The sequence below is a fragment of the Pelobates fuscus genome, chromosome 1, assembly GCF_036172605.1.
Source record: "Pelobates fuscus isolate aPelFus1 chromosome 1, aPelFus1.pri, whole genome shotgun sequence".
In the NCBI taxonomy this organism is placed as follows: Eukaryota; Metazoa; Chordata; class Amphibia; order Anura; family Pelobatidae; genus Pelobates; species Pelobates fuscus.
In genome coordinates this window covers 89,864,043-89,879,587 of record NC_086317.1, presented here as the reverse complement: position 1 = coordinate 89,879,587, position 15,545 = coordinate 89,864,043, and the positions used below count along the sequence as shown (strand labels likewise).

General features: G+C 41.6%; 1 protein-coding gene across 4 annotated transcripts in view; it reads right to left on the bottom strand.

The window, feature by feature from the left end:
- Window positions 1-15,545, bottom strand: part of SSH2 (slingshot protein phosphatase 2) — a 232,356-nt gene that overhangs the window by 172,174 nt on the left and 44,637 nt on the right. For 2 of the 4 annotated variants that reach the window (XM_063450018.1, XM_063450019.1), the window contains exon 2: window positions 15,239-15,316. The exons of the other annotated variants lie outside the window; for them this stretch is intronic. In XM_063450018.1, coding sequence (XP_063306088.1) covers window positions 15,239-15,316 — 78 coding nt within the window. The remainder of the gene's footprint in view (window positions 1-15,238; window positions 15,317-15,545) is intronic. 4 annotated transcript variants of the gene reach the window in all.

Genomic DNA, 15,545 nt, shown 5'->3' with positions numbered 1-15,545 from the left:
GCACCAAACAGCCGTGCGGTTAGGAGCAGAGATCGCCCGATTCTCCACCACTCCAGGCACACCAGGCTGCCAGGCCCTTCCCCCAATACTCTTATTTTAACCAGATGGTCTTGGTACTTAGGGGGAGACTGGCGAAGCAAGGTCTGAAAGGCAAGTAAATAAAAAAAAAAAATTCAAATACTGATACGGTCATCTAAATGGTGACTAGGAAACTATAGCGTTAGAAATACAAATATGTGTTCATAACGCTATAGTGTTCCTTTACGGTCAGAACAAAAAGGGATTACCTGGTCAAAATGTCAGACTACCACATTCAAATATGGCTCACCTGGGCCGAGGGCCACGAGGGTCTTGACCCCAAGGCATCACCCACATCGACAGAGGGTCACTCGCAGCAGGCGGCAAGTGAACACCAAGGCCCTCTGTCGCCTACACTGTGGGAGGAACTTGGACTTTCTTAGCCACCAGGTCTGTGGACCAAAGATGCTGGCCTTCATACCGGCCTGGGGCTGCAGGGCTAACCTCTCTCACCCCCCCCCCCCCCCCGACGAGCCACTACCCCCTCATAACCTCCCTATCTCTACTACAGAGTGCTTTCCAAGCCTGCGCATCGGTTAACGCTGGAATGTACTGTCCACCTTAATAATGGGCCAGCTAACGGCCACTACTTGTCGCTACCTTGCTGAGGTCTTACTGAACCTCGAACCCTTTTGGCTAATTCTGGTGTGTTTTGCCTTCTCTATCAATAAGATATTAATGTGTTAGTCAACTGCTAAGGTACAAAGTTCTAACCTGCTACAGTGGTTTCTTAAAAGCCATGCACTAACTCTCAGTGCCCTTTAAGCAATTATGTTTTTCTTGTTTGACCTATACATGCCTCTATCCAAGCTCACTTCTAGAATGTGCTCTTAGACAGCCAGCCTGTATTCTCCGATCTCTTCAGCCAGGCATGTTTTCTAGCATTATTTTTATTCATTTTATTCCTTTTTTTATTACTCGACAAGCACTTCAACCATTGCAAAGTTTCCCATCTAAAATGAACATATACTTGCTTAAGATATTCTGGCATATAATTCTATCTAATCTTAATGTCAGTTTGCATAGCTGGTTTTCTTCAGGTTTATTGTTGTTTGTCTACCGACATATCTACCTGCGCCTGTTTACATTACAAAATGGTGCATGTATTCCCAATTACCCCAAATGTTATGCGTGATGTAATGCTTGAGGGATTGCTGTTGGGGCTCCCCAAACTTGTCTGTGTTATTATTATGCACTGCAAAAACACAAAATAAAATAAATAAATAAAAATCTGAAAAGCGTTCTCCTTACAACGCACCCCACATATAAAGATAAGTTTAGTTTTTTCCGCCATCATGAAGAGAAACTGCAGAAATCTCAAGTGTACACAAATAAATCACAACACATAGCAGCAGGAAGCCAGCCTCTGTGCAGTATTTAATCTGTATTCAGCATTTAGATCCCTAAGCCTCTAATCCTTTCACTTTTGTCTTTCCAGATAATCTAGTTAAAACTTTCTCATTCCACTACCACCCCATAAACCACCTGTCTTGGCCTCCCTTCATTTAACCTGTGAGGATACAAACTCTTTCTAAATTAAAAACTCGCAATTGACCTTTACATGTCAAATAACGTCAGCAGCCAGAGGGAGTAAAAGATCGTGATTTCTGTAAATCAAACATCAAGGACAAAGAACAAGTAGTCTAAATGTTATGCTGCATAGAGACAACAGAGCAAAGAATCGTCCGCCTAGAGAACGACCGACCGGTGTTTATCAATGCAACGTTAAAAAAGCATTTAAAGCAACTCTGTCCTAATGCTAATGACAACGGGTTTTAAGTTTGTCTTGATAAAGACTTTTACTTATTCTGAAATAGATGCTTAACCCTTATTCAACAAGAGGACTATTGGACGTGCTTCGAAAAGGTTTTTGAAAGGAGAAGCAATCCTTCTTTCCCACTTTCTGCTCTCTCTTCAAGCTAGCGTGGACATTGGTGGTTTGCTGATGTTGCTGGTGTGGACTTGCTTCCCGGGTGTCAGTAGGAGAAAGGATCCTCTCTTCTGACACTCTCAAGCCCGAGACAGAGAGGAGCAATGAAGCCAATATTTGAGGTTAGCGAGGGAAAAAAGTATGTGGATGCTCAGAGCACTAAGCACACAAGGAAGTGCTCCAGAGCTTAGCCGGTGCTCCTTCCTTCACAACAACTACGAAATAGGAAAGACTGTAACCCCTCTGCCCCTAGTAAGGGATGTTTCAGAATGTCTAGATCTAGGTTATTCTTGTATGTAAATGAAATTAAATGTGTTTTTCCACAAACAATTAAACATGTTAAAAGTACATAAAACTGTGTGACAATTTATGAAAAATGCGATATCATGGTCAAAGACAGACAACATTCTATATTCATTTTATGGGAAAATAAAGTTAAAGGCGCCCTTACTTTACAACTATCCACCTAAAAGTTAAGGATCAAAAGCCAACTGTGATGACATCCCATATTTCCCCAGGGAATAAAGCTGCCTCAGACTGGATTTCACAGCTGTAAGCAGCCCGTTACGGCTTTGGATGGTCTATATGCGAGTCTGCATCTTTCTGCCTTATGTGTATCTCTCTCCACTCACATGCTCACAGTATCAGGCTTTGGCTTTACATTGTTACCATTTGGAAAATGAACTTTGATAACTGCAAGTGAAAAATTTAAGTTTTCATCACACCAATGATACAGCATCAAAAACATAAATAGTGGTACATATTACACAGCAATGTACTACATAGTGTGGACAGTGGAGATATTGTGGTATATAGCACCTATCACTCTCAGCCTGACTTCATATGGCAGAGACTGATGACCGTTATTGTCCACAGCATGTAGAGTTCACATGTACACCCCAACTCCTGTAGAACAACCTAAAAACCTAACAGACTCTGAATTCCTATCATTCTCAGCCATAGGGAAGATAATTGAAGATAATTTAAAGGGGAAAGGTTTAGATCAGAGTAGTCAGACTTGAAATTTCGCTAACACAGCTAATTTTTTAGCTCTGCTATATTGGCCTTACATTTGCATCTCTTTTCTATGTTTAAGCCACAATGTAAGTGATATCAAGAAGACAATTCTGTGAACAGAAAGAATTAAGCAACAGTCCGGATTAAAATAAATACATAAAAATAATAACGTTCACTATTGAAAAATGCGAATCTCTTCAAAATGTTGAAAGTGTTTACATGGAGATTGTATACTTAAATTTACATTAAACAAATGTAAGATTAAAATGTCATTAACTATGAGCACAAAGAAAAAAAAAACCTATACAGAGGATTTCATTAGGTTCACTTAATTTCCCCACTTCATTAAGGTATCTTCTAATTAGGAATCTGTAATTACACAACTGTACATCAAAGTAAGGATGAATTATGCTTGCATGCCCGAGGGTCAACAAGATATTATTTGGCTTCATATCTTCAGGCACATGGTCTCGCTTTGATGGGCAAAACACTTTAAAATTGCTTCAAGGGGCATTTGGGGCCCTTCCCCAATCTAAAGCATCACAGTTGGAAAGCAAAGCACTCAAAAGGACAGACGTACAGTAATTTAAAATTGAGACAATCAAGAACCCAAATTATATAGTTAGAATTACTGGATTTATCTTGCACTCCATGGAGAAAAAAAAAATAAAAAAAAAATCTCTGTATAGCAAAGAACAAACAATGAAAATAGGCTGTTCTTAAATAAATTAAAATGCCTCTTAATAGGTCAGGAATTGATGCATGAACTATTCATATATTTATTTGATTGATATTGAAGGATAAGTGAACTATATCCGCAATTTTTTTTTTTAATATAATAATACCCACTTACCATCTAATAAACTCTCAGAATGTATTTTTAAGAATAATAATATTACCCATGTTTAATAATTTACCACTGACTAAATGATGTAAACATACTGTACAACATGATGTAGAGCAAAACCGAGGAGTGGCTCCTGCAAAGTTCAGGTAAGACATCAAACCATTCTAAAAAAAAAAAAAGCATGCTGTAGTAGTTATGGTGCTTTGATATTCCTTTAAATACGAAAACTTGACAATTGCAGATTTTTCTTCTTCTTAAGATTAGCTGAGCTGCATTAAGGGAATACTACATGCGCCACAACAACTGAGGTTTCTAGCATAGATCATGGTGCATTTTTCCTCAGATCTGTTACTAGGAGAGCCATGTTGCCCCCTGCCCATACACTTAAGTAAACTGTTCTGAGAGACTAAATGGCAAAATATTCTTGGAGATGAAGTTCAGCGGTCATCTACTGTAACAACACAAAGCCCTGTTAGGCCAACATTATTGGATAATCTCAACATGTATCATCATGCTTGGGTAAGTCACGTACAGGTCTTGATAGAACTTACCTCAGAAAGTGCAAATCCTGAAAGTTTTAGCAAATACAGGAATATCAAAATTAAGCATGGTACTAATTGTGTGGGGTTTTTTTTTGGTTTTTTTTGAACTTTTGTTATTTAGGAGGAGTTTTTATATAAACGTTAACAGCAGAAACGACAACAATTAGGTTACCGAGATATGCAAATATAGGACAATGTCCTAGTTGTCAGGGTACCTGAGGCCTCTACCTCTAAGGGAGGTAGAGATTTGGTGGTTTGCCCGTCCAGGCGAGCTGTTTCCTTCGTTCCTCGCGGTTCATCCAGTCACTTAAACACCGGCCGCGAGGAATCCACGTCCTTTTCTAGCAGGACGCTCAATACGTGACGTCATGACGCTATCACGAGCGACCTGTCACTCAAGTGTCCGATATCCAATCGGTACTTGTCAGAGGCGTGATTACCATCCAGAGCCAGGGTATTTAAGCTTACTTCTCTCTTCAGCTCATTGCCCTGTCGTGGTTCTAGCTTGTCTAGTCACTCAGTGCTCTGGTATTCTAGTTTACTCTATTTGGTTTTGACTCGGCTTGTTGTACTACCCTGCTTCTCTGTTCTCCCTTGACCCGGCTTGTCTCTCGCTTATCTGTCTTCCCGTTCCCTCGACCTCGGCTTGTCTCTGACTATTCTCTATTACTCTCGGTACGTTAGTCCGGCCATTCTAAGGCCCGGTATACGTACCTTTCCACTCTTTGTACTCTGCGTGTTGGATCCCTGTCCCGATCCTGACATTACGACAGGGCCAATGGATCCTGCAGGTACAAACAGTCAGCTTGGTTCTTCTGATCCCAGGTTTGACGCCATGGAGCATAGGATGGATCAGATGGCTCTAGCACTACAGGCACTTTTGTCTCGTGCTAGTAACCCACCTGAGGAGACACGTACTCCTTCTATTTCTCCTGCAGTCTCAGGTCTAGAGGTAGCCACTGTAGGTGCTTCTTCCCGTATTACCCCACCAGTACGTTATGGCGGGTCACCGGAGAAGTGCCGTGGTTTTCTGAACCAGATCAGCATCCATTTCGAATTACAACCCCGCTCTTATCCTACAGATAGAGCGAAGGTTGGATTTGTTATTACTTTACTCATTGAGAAAGCTCTGAGATGGGCCAATCCTTTATGGGAGAATGATAATCCACTAGTCTATAATTATAATGCCTTTGTAGCTGCGTTTAGAAGAACTTTTGACCCTCCTGGTAGAAAGGTCAATGCAGCTAGATTACTGTTGCGCCTTAGACAGGACAATCGAACACTTGTGGACTATGCACTAGAGTTCAGGTCCTTGGCGGCAGAAGTTAAGTGGAACGAACAGGCTTATATAGATGTGTTTCTGAATGGGTTATCAGATGTAATTCTTGACGAGGTCGCTACTAGAGAACTCCCTGAGAATTTGGAGGATTTAATTTCTTTTATATCTCGTATTGATGAACGCATAAGAGAGAGGCAGAACACTCGAGATAGGACCCGTAGACCCTCCTTTAAACTAGCGCCTACCTTTCAAAATTCTGAGTTCGAGGACTTACGTATTTCTGAACCTATGCAGATAGGCAGTACTCATCTCACAGAGAGAGAGAGACAGTACAGAAGAAGGGAGGGTTTATGTATGTATTGTGGAGTCAGAGGACATTTACGCCTAAATTGCCCTAATCGTTCGGGAAACGCTCGCACCTAAGTTTCTCTAGAGGACAGGCCTTGGGTGTTTCTACTTTGTCCTCTATTCACAACTACAAAGAGTTCAGGCTTCTGTTACCCGTTTCTTTGAGGTGGGAGAAGGGAGTAGTAAAGACTATGGCACTAATCGATTCTGGAGCTGCTGAGAGCTTTATAGATCAGGGTTTTGTTGCCAAGCATGCTATCCCATCCCAGTTAAAAGAGACACCACTGGCTGTTGAGGCCATCGATGGTAGACCGTTACTTGAGCCTGTTATTTTCCATGAGACCATACCGATTAACTTAACTGTTGGCATCCTACATAAAGAGGATATATCCTTAATGCTCATTTCTTCTCCGTCTATTCCCATAGTCCTGGGGTACTCCTGGTTGAGGAGACACAACCCTATTATTAATTGGGAGTCAGGGGAGATAGTTTCGTGGGGAAAGAATTGTCAAGAAAAATGCTTGCGGAAGGTCTTACCTCTCGGATTAACTAACACATCGACTACCTCTGACAATCCTACAGAGACACAAATTCCGCCTCAGTATCTAGATTTAAAGGCAGTATTTGACAAAAAGAAAGCCGATACCTTACCCCCACACAGGTCCTTTGATTGCAAAATTAACCTACTCCCTGGTACCATGCCTCCCAGAGGTCATGTATACCCATTATCTACGAAAGAGAACTCAGTTCTAGAGGAGTATATTCACGAGAATTTAGACAAGGGATTCATCAGGAGGTCCTCCTCCCCTGCCGGGGCTGGATTTTTTTTTGTTAAAAAGAAAGATGGTTCTTTGAGACCTTGTATTGATTATCGAGGCTTGAATAAGATAACCATTAAAAATGCCTACCCGATTCCCTTGATCACCGAACTCTTCGATCGTTTGAAGGGCTCTACAATTTTCACCAAGTTAGACCTCAGAGGGGCATATAACTTGGTGAGAATCCAGCAGGGACATGAGTGGATGACGGCATTCAATACTCGCTATGGTCACTATGAATATACGGTTATGCCTTTTGGGTTATGCAATGCACCAGCGGTATTCCAAGATCTGATTAATGAGGTTCTTAGGGAATTTCAGCAAGAGTGCGTCATTGTATACCTAGATGATATACTTATACATTCTAGTGAGATTGAGACTCATCACAAGCAAGTCAGGAGGGTTTTGCACAAGCTTCTTCAGCATGGTTTGTACTGCAAGTTGGAGAAATGTAGCTTTGATCAAACCCAGGTAACCTTTCTCGGCTATGTGATCTCTGGGGAGGGATTTAAGATGGATCCGGATAAACTCCAGTCCATTCTAGAGTGGCCTTTACCCAAAGGTCTTAAAGCCGTACAGAGATTTATTGGTTTTTCCAATTATTATAGGCGCTTTATTAAGGGCTATTCTTCAATTATCGCACCTATCACTAATATGACCAAACAGGGGGCTGATACTAAGAATTGGACTACTGAAGCTCTTCTTGCGTTCAAAACTCTCAAGGAGCTTTTCGCTTCCGCTCCAATTTTAGTTCACCCCGACACTTCCCTGCCTTTTCTGCTTGAGGTAGACGCATCAGAGACTGGTTTAGGTGCTGTCCTATCTCAAAGGTTGGGTGTTGATAAACCATTACATCCATGTGGATTTTTCTCTAAAAAATTGTCCGGTACTGAGAGCAGATATGACATTGGTGACAGAGAATTACTAGCGGTCATCAAAGCTTTGAAAGAGTGGAGGCATTTATTGGAAGGTACTTTACATCCTGTTACCATTCTAACAGACCACAAAAATTTGTCTTATATCGGAGAGGCCAAGCGTCTGTCCTCCAGGCAGGCTCGTTGGTCATTGTTTCTTACCCATTTCAATTACGTTCTGACTTACAGACCTGGCTCAAAGAATTCTAAAGCCGATGCGCTATCTCGCCAATTTGAGCCTTCTGCTTCAGTTGAACCACTTGTGTCCTCCATTGTACCCAAATGCAATATTATTGCTAATACCAGTCTTAAAATTCATTCTCCGCTACTTGACCAGATCTTGAAGTCACAACATCTAGCTCCCGGAAACACTCCTGAGGGAAGAAACTTTGTTCCTCCTGAACTTCAACTGGAGCTCTTACAATGTTTTCACGAAAGTAAGATAGCTGGTCATCCTGGTATTCGCAAGACATACTCTCTGATATCCAAGGATTTCTGGTGGCCTTCACTTCGAAAAGATATTGAGGAGTTCGTCGCAGCTTGTGAGACTTGTGCCAAGACTAAACTACCTCATGCTTCTCCATGTGGCCTGTTACACCCCTTGGACGTTCCTGAGAAACCTTGGTCCTGTTTGTCCATAGACTTTATCGTTGATTTACCTGCTTCCAAGAGACATACTGTTATTCTCACGGTAGTGGATAGATTTACTAAGATGGCTCATTTCGTACCATTACCTAAACTTCCGACTTCTCCTGAATTGGCGGAGATTTTTGCGAGAGAGGTTTTTCGCCTACATGGGATTCCTTCGGAGATTGTTTCTGATAGAGGTTCTCAATTTGTCTCACGTTTCTGGAGATCCTTTTGTTCTCAAATGGGTATCAAATTGAACTTCTCCTCTGCCTATCACCCTCAGTCTAACGGAGCTGCTGAACGTACTAATCAAAAGATCGAACAGTATCTACGTTGCTTTGTTTCCGAACACCAGGACGATTGGGTCGGTCTGATTCCTTGGGCGGAGTTCGCACACAATAACCTTGTTTGTGATTCAACTCGCTCTAGCCCTTTCTTCATGAACTATGGCTTTCACCCTTCGATTTTTCCTTCGGTTTCCTCTTCTCAGGGGATACCGTCGGTTGATGATCATGTCGCCAACCTGAAGAGATTATGGGATCAGACTCGACAAATTCTATTACATAGTTCTTCGTTGTTCAAGAAACACGCTGACAAGCATAGAAGAGCGGCTCCTGTTTTTGTTCCTGGGGATAGGGTATGGTTGAGTACTAAGAATATTCGCCTAAAAGTCCCATCTATGAAGTTTGCTCCTCGCTACATAGGTCCTTACAGGATTCTCACTCGTATCAACCCAGTTGCGTATCGCCTTGCTCTGCCACCTGCCTTACGCATTCCTAACTCTTTTCATGTCTCCTTGTTGAAACCTCTTATTTGCAACAAATTCTCCTCTAAGGTTTCCTCTCCTCGTCCTGTTCAGGTGGAGGGTCGGGAGGAGTACGAGGTCAGCTCCATCATTGATTCCAGAATTTCAAGGGGAAAATTACAATATCTGGTCAACTGGAGGGGATATGGTCCTGAGGAGAGGAGTTGGGTACCTCAGGAGGACGTTCATGCGTCTCGCCTTCGCAGAGCATTTCACCTCCGTTTCCCATCTCGCCCCGGTTCCTTCCGCCCGGTGGGCGTATCTGAGAGGGGGGGTACTGTCAGGGTACCTGAGGCCTCTACCTCTAAGGGAGGTAGAGATTTGGTGGTTTGCCCGTCCAGGCGAGCTGTTTCCTTCGTTCCTCGCGGTTCATCCAGTCACTTAAACACCGGCCGCGAGGAATCCACGTCCTTTTCTAGCAGGACGCTCAATACGTGACGTCATGACGCTATCACGAGCGACCTGTCACTCAAGTGTCCGATATCCAATCGGTACTTGTCAGAGGCGTGATTACCATCCAGAGCCAGGGTATTTAAGCTTACTTCTCTCTTCAGCTCATTGCCCTGTCGTGGTTCTAGCTTGTCTAGTCACTCAGTGCTCTGGTATTCTAGTTTACTCTATTTGGTTTTGACTCGGCTTGTTGTACTACCCTGCTTCTCTGTTCTCCCTTGACCCGGCTTGTCTCTCGCTTATCTGTCTTCCCGTTCCCTCGACCTCGGCTTGTCTCTGACTATTCTCTATTACTCTCGGTACGTTAGTCCGGCCATTCTAAGGCCCGGTATACGTACCTTTCCACTCTTTGTACTCTGCGTGTTGGATCCCTGTCCCGATCCTGACACTAGTCAAACAATGTCATGATATGGCAATAGACAAAACAGCATAGGAAGGACCAAGAATAGGTCAATGAAATAAGCATAGCATTACTGACCACACATTTAAAAGGCATAAAGCATTAGACAAACAGCAAGGGGAGCGTAGCAATTGTTACCTTCCCAACGATGAAGAAGTATAATCTACACTAAACAGGAAGCTAAAAGGGGTAACATCAAGAGTACACTTGGGATAAGGAAAGCAACTATGTGCCAGAGACAAGGAAACAAAGGAAAAGCACCCAGAGATGGGTAAAGGGAAAAGAAGGGGATGGGGGAAGAACCCGAAGGACATAACACAAGACAAACCTAAGAAACTGAAGGGCCTGGGCCAGTGGATCCAGGAAAAGAGAGAGATAGATCAGTCATACTAATGTATTAGCAAGAACCCAAGGGTCTGAATCAAACATGATATGAATTCAGAGTGGTCGGAATCTGGGCTGCAAGCGGATCTAGCTCTCTCGCCTTCTCAACGTTCTAAAGAATCATTGTGAATCCAGGGGTTTTTTACAAACAACCCAAAGCTCCGCAATAGCTCTTCGTGCAGTTAGGGTCACAGGTAACTTATTGTCAGCCCTCACAATAGTCAGGCTGATAGAAAAAGGATCATCTAAGACGTGAGATAAAAGAGATGTAACCAACGGTTTCAGTTCAGTGCATCCCCACCAACATTGTCCAAAAATTCTCCATCTTTCCACAAAGTTTCCAAAAAGATCTGGACGACTGTGCATTTGAAATAATCTCAGTGGGGTGAGATACAACCTAAAAAGCATCTGATTTGTCCGGTTCACTAAGGTTAATGCAAATTGTGAGAGAGGCAATCACATCCCAGATGTGAGACCAAACATTCGCCTTATCGGGAGGTCCCAAGTCAAGCTCTCAAGCATTAATGTAAGGCAAAGAGGATTGGGTAGCATGTGTTAACCAATCGAGGTAGTGCTCAGAGGTCTCTTCTGAGCAGGGTCCGATAGACAGACATATTGAAAGGAAGATAAAATGGATGTGCCAGCCTGACACACTGTTGGTATCGAGGCCAAATGAAGCTGAATAAACCTAAAAAAAAAAATAAAAAAATTCAAATCTGGAAATGGAACTAGACTCTGGCATATTAGATAACTGTGACCCTCAAGTTATAAATAAAGAAAGCGACTAAACTGATAAAAAAAAATTGAGCTGTTAATCATGGGTGAAATAGTCTGTTTCTTAAGTAGGGAGTCAGAGGTGAAAGGAAAGGGGAATTTTTTTACAATCTTATTTTATTTTTAAATGCTTCTACGCAAAATGGAGAGGAGGATAGAATGAGCAGTGAGAGACATTGTTTTGGGACCTACTTAAAAAAGGAGTAGTCACTTCGGAAAATCAAAAGCTCTAGATCAACCCAACGCTTCTGGCCTGAAGGTGCATCTTAATTTTAAATTTAAGACAATTACACTGCCTGAAAGTAACAAACAAAATGTGTAACGAATATAAAGAGTTGTTCTGGCATTATCCACAAAGTATGAAGAAAAAAAAAGAATGTGTCACATCCAGCCTGCAGGATTTGCTCTGTTTCTATATGACGTGTACAAATCAACAACCTTGCACACAATCTAAATGCAGTAATGCTGCCCTGTCCAATGACTGGGAACGTCACTTACTGGGAAATTACAACACTGAATAAAAAGTTTTGGAAATCATTAACTTTTATTTTCCCTTTGTGACGCTTTCATTTCTACTGCTTTTTTGCATGTATTCTCTAGGATGACTGCCAAGTGTGAAGGACAGAGCTTGTAACAATATTTGACAGGGAGCGAAAAAAGGAGGCGCCAAGTTGCAGTATAAAGAGGTATTGATTTTTGTTTTCTACACTATAGTTTACATATTTGTTAAAGGAACACCAACGTTAGAAAATAAAAACATTACTTTTAAATTAAGATGTGTTCTTTATAATTTTTGGATTCAGCCCTTCTTCTTTCACTAAAAAGACAGGATCTATAACGACATCATTAAGATGAAATTATTTTGGTGCTTGGGAACTTAAACCGTAAAGACTGAAATGGCTTAGCTTTTCCTGGTTGCACACTCCATTTAATTAACATAGCTGTCAGACAGATCAATTATTCTCATTAATCAATGTCAAACAAAAGCTTGGATCTAACTCATAACTGTGCAGAACTCAAAACATTGGTAAGAGGATTGAAATGTATACTAAACAAGTGGAAGAGATAACATTTAAACAGAAAGGCAGTACTAGCACATGATGGATCTGAGTATCTTTTACTACAGGCCAGTGGTATACGAGAACTGGTTTAAGTGGAATAGTAACCATGTTATTCCACATAATTCCATTTTAATGTTTTTTTATCTTATTCTCACACAGAGGTGTTACAGTTGCCTAGTTGTAAACTGGAAATGGTCAGACTGGACAAAAGACAATGTTCCGCACCTCCTGTATTTACTTCTGGACATGTGCTGGAAACAAGCAAACTGCAGAGAAGACTTTTCCTTGTTTCGACAGTAGCCCAATCCATATCATAGGACTTACGTGGGACACACGCAAGCACACTGGCTACAAGATTTCATTTTGCAGACTGCAGCTCCTTTCTATGTCAAATAACATGCATTGGAAGCAAGCCGTCTAGACGGCACTTGTCTCATATTTCAGACTGCAGCTCTTATCTCTATAACATGGCAAACATGGGAAGTACATTTTTTTTTTCATTACAGACTTTTCCCTTTGCAAACTGCGGGCCCTATCTATGTAACAAGACAAGTACAGGAAGCATGTGGACTGGAAAGAAGACTTCTCATGCTGCAGACATCAGCTATTTTGACCTTAAATCATCACCGGCCCTCAAGCAGTTAATTGAGGTTTAGAAGGTCACCCTCTTGTTTTATGTAAATGGGGTGATGACAAAATTGGATCCTTCATCCCAGGAAGAAACCAGTTCTATGAGGATACCCGGTAAATACAATAATATATGCAGAATAATGTTAAAGGGACACTATAGTCACCTGAACAACTACAGCTTAATGTATTTGTTCAGGTGAGATCTATAGCTCCCTGCAGGCAATCTAATGTAAACACTGTATTTTCAGAGAAAATACAGTGTTTACATTGATTGATAGGAATACCTCCAGTGGCCGTCACTCAGACGGCCACCAGAGGTACTTCCTATCATGTAGGGCCCTAAAAAGGCCCTGTACACGTCAGACGTATTAAAATACGTCTGACGTGTGCAGGAGAGAAAAGGCACTGTGTGCGTGCGCCTTCTCTCTCCAGCCTGTCAGAGAGGAGAGGGGGCGGGCAAAGGCCGCGAGCTGAGCGGTCAGTCAGCCCGCGGCCGCGCGGTAGTGCGCTCAGGACTTCAGAGGGTGGCATGAATGCCGCCCTATAAAGTATGTGTGCATGTGTGGCGAATCCGCGCATGCGCACAAGGGAGCAATGGCGCTTCCAAATGGAAGCGTCTGATTGCTCCCTGCTCGCGTCCGCCTATTTCGTCATTTTGACGAAATAGGCGGCGCGACTTCGCGAGGCTCCCGGCGCTGGAACCAGGTGAGTAAAAAGGCTTGGCTGGAGAGTCCCTTTAATATTTTCTTATACATGCAAAATAAGCTTTGTTTAAGGGCAACAACAACCATCTTAAATATTCACAAGAGGATTTCTAACCTAAACTGCTCACATTCTATATGTATATTTGACAACATGCATTTGCCCTTTAGAGAAAAGAAGCAATGGTTCTTCTCGAAAACTAGAGGGATACGTATCAAAGCACAAATCAGTGTTTTACATGCCTCAATTCCCAAGCCACCATGTTCTCCTGGACACATTTTTGCTTTACCCTGCTGAAAGGCAGCACATGAAAAGTGTCACCCTTCAGTCTGCATCCTCCCCATGCTGAAAGTGGATCGTAAATCAAATCATTATTGGTGTTCATTTACGTTCCTGCTGGATTATTGAATCAATTACCTTCCAGCATTATATGAATGCTACAGAATGTAGCATCATTTTCCCAGATGGTCCTTTAGCACTTAGAGATGAATTTGCTGGAAAATATGGTCGCTCTAGTAATCCTACATATGCTCCTAGAACACAATTAAATGCAGAACTACTCTGCCTCATTCTATAGGATGTTAAGCTTTGTGTTAACCCTATCTTATCCTTATCCCAAATCCCTATGCACACTTAAATAACTGGAGGATTTTGGTAGTATCACTCCAATGGCCATTAATGTGTAAGCTCACCTGCCACGTCAAGGCAAACCTGTTAGCGGAGTCCTTGGTGTCCAGCCAAAATGTACAACCTCTAATGAGACAGAGATGAGTATTTAAAAAAAATCCTCATACACTTATTAACCCTTAATAGGGAACAATGGGATAGGTGGTGGAACTGTAACATGACTGTAATAGAAAATTAAGCCCTGCGCTCAAACTCCCACTACTCCTGGGCGGCAGCAATGACAATAGTACACATCAGTCCCAATACGCATATGGAAAAAAAGTTACTTGGACATTATCTCAAATCCCTCTGTACATTTAAATAACTGGACACTAAAAAAAAAAAAATCTTCAGTTACTTAAATGTTCATAGGGATTTAGGACAGTCTGCAAGTAATATTTGTTTTGTATCGTATGTATTGGGGTTGATGTGTACTATAATCATATCTGTGGCCCACAAGTCGTGGGAATTTGAGCACAGGGCTTACCGTTGTATGTTAACCCCTTTCCTGCCATCCTTGTCAACACACAGGCTTATTATAAGGGGGTCTTATTCATTGACTTGCTTTACCTGGACGGTGAAGACAAAATCTAATGATAAGCTCTAGTATGAAGACTTTACTTTTGCATCATGAAATTCAAACCCGTAGCATGTAAAATTAAGCACTAGGGGAAAAAAAACAAAAAACCCATAAATGTAAATAAAAAAAATAAATAAATAAAAAAATTTAAAAAGTACAAATAAAATAATTAAAATGCAACTCAAATATAAAGCTAGTAAATGGCAAAAAGTATCCTGGATATAAAATTTTATTGGCCTTTAAAAATGTTCACACTGGATTTACAGATACAATTTAGAATAATAAAATGGTTAGTAAAGGAGTTAACCAATTTCCTTTCATTCCATGCTGCATTTTGTTAGGGTGTTAGGACGTTTTCTCTACAAAATGTTATACCTACGTACATTGATACCATTTATGTGTTCAGAATCTTCACACTGACAGCAGAATACTTCAGTTTCACTTTCTTCCAACTGTGAATTCTGAAACGCAAACAAGATAGCGTCAACATTTCATAGGCCGGCCTTTTAGGGAAACAGGAAAAAGGTGGGGATAGCCCCAAAGCAGAGTGCAGCTGGTCAGTCATCAGCTGGAGGAAAGCAAAAGGTGCAGAAAAACCATAGCAAGTCACCCAAAATACCACCAAAAAATGTAATCCACACGTTCCTCATTCTCATCTTGACTACTGCAACTTTCAAAGTACCGTACCTT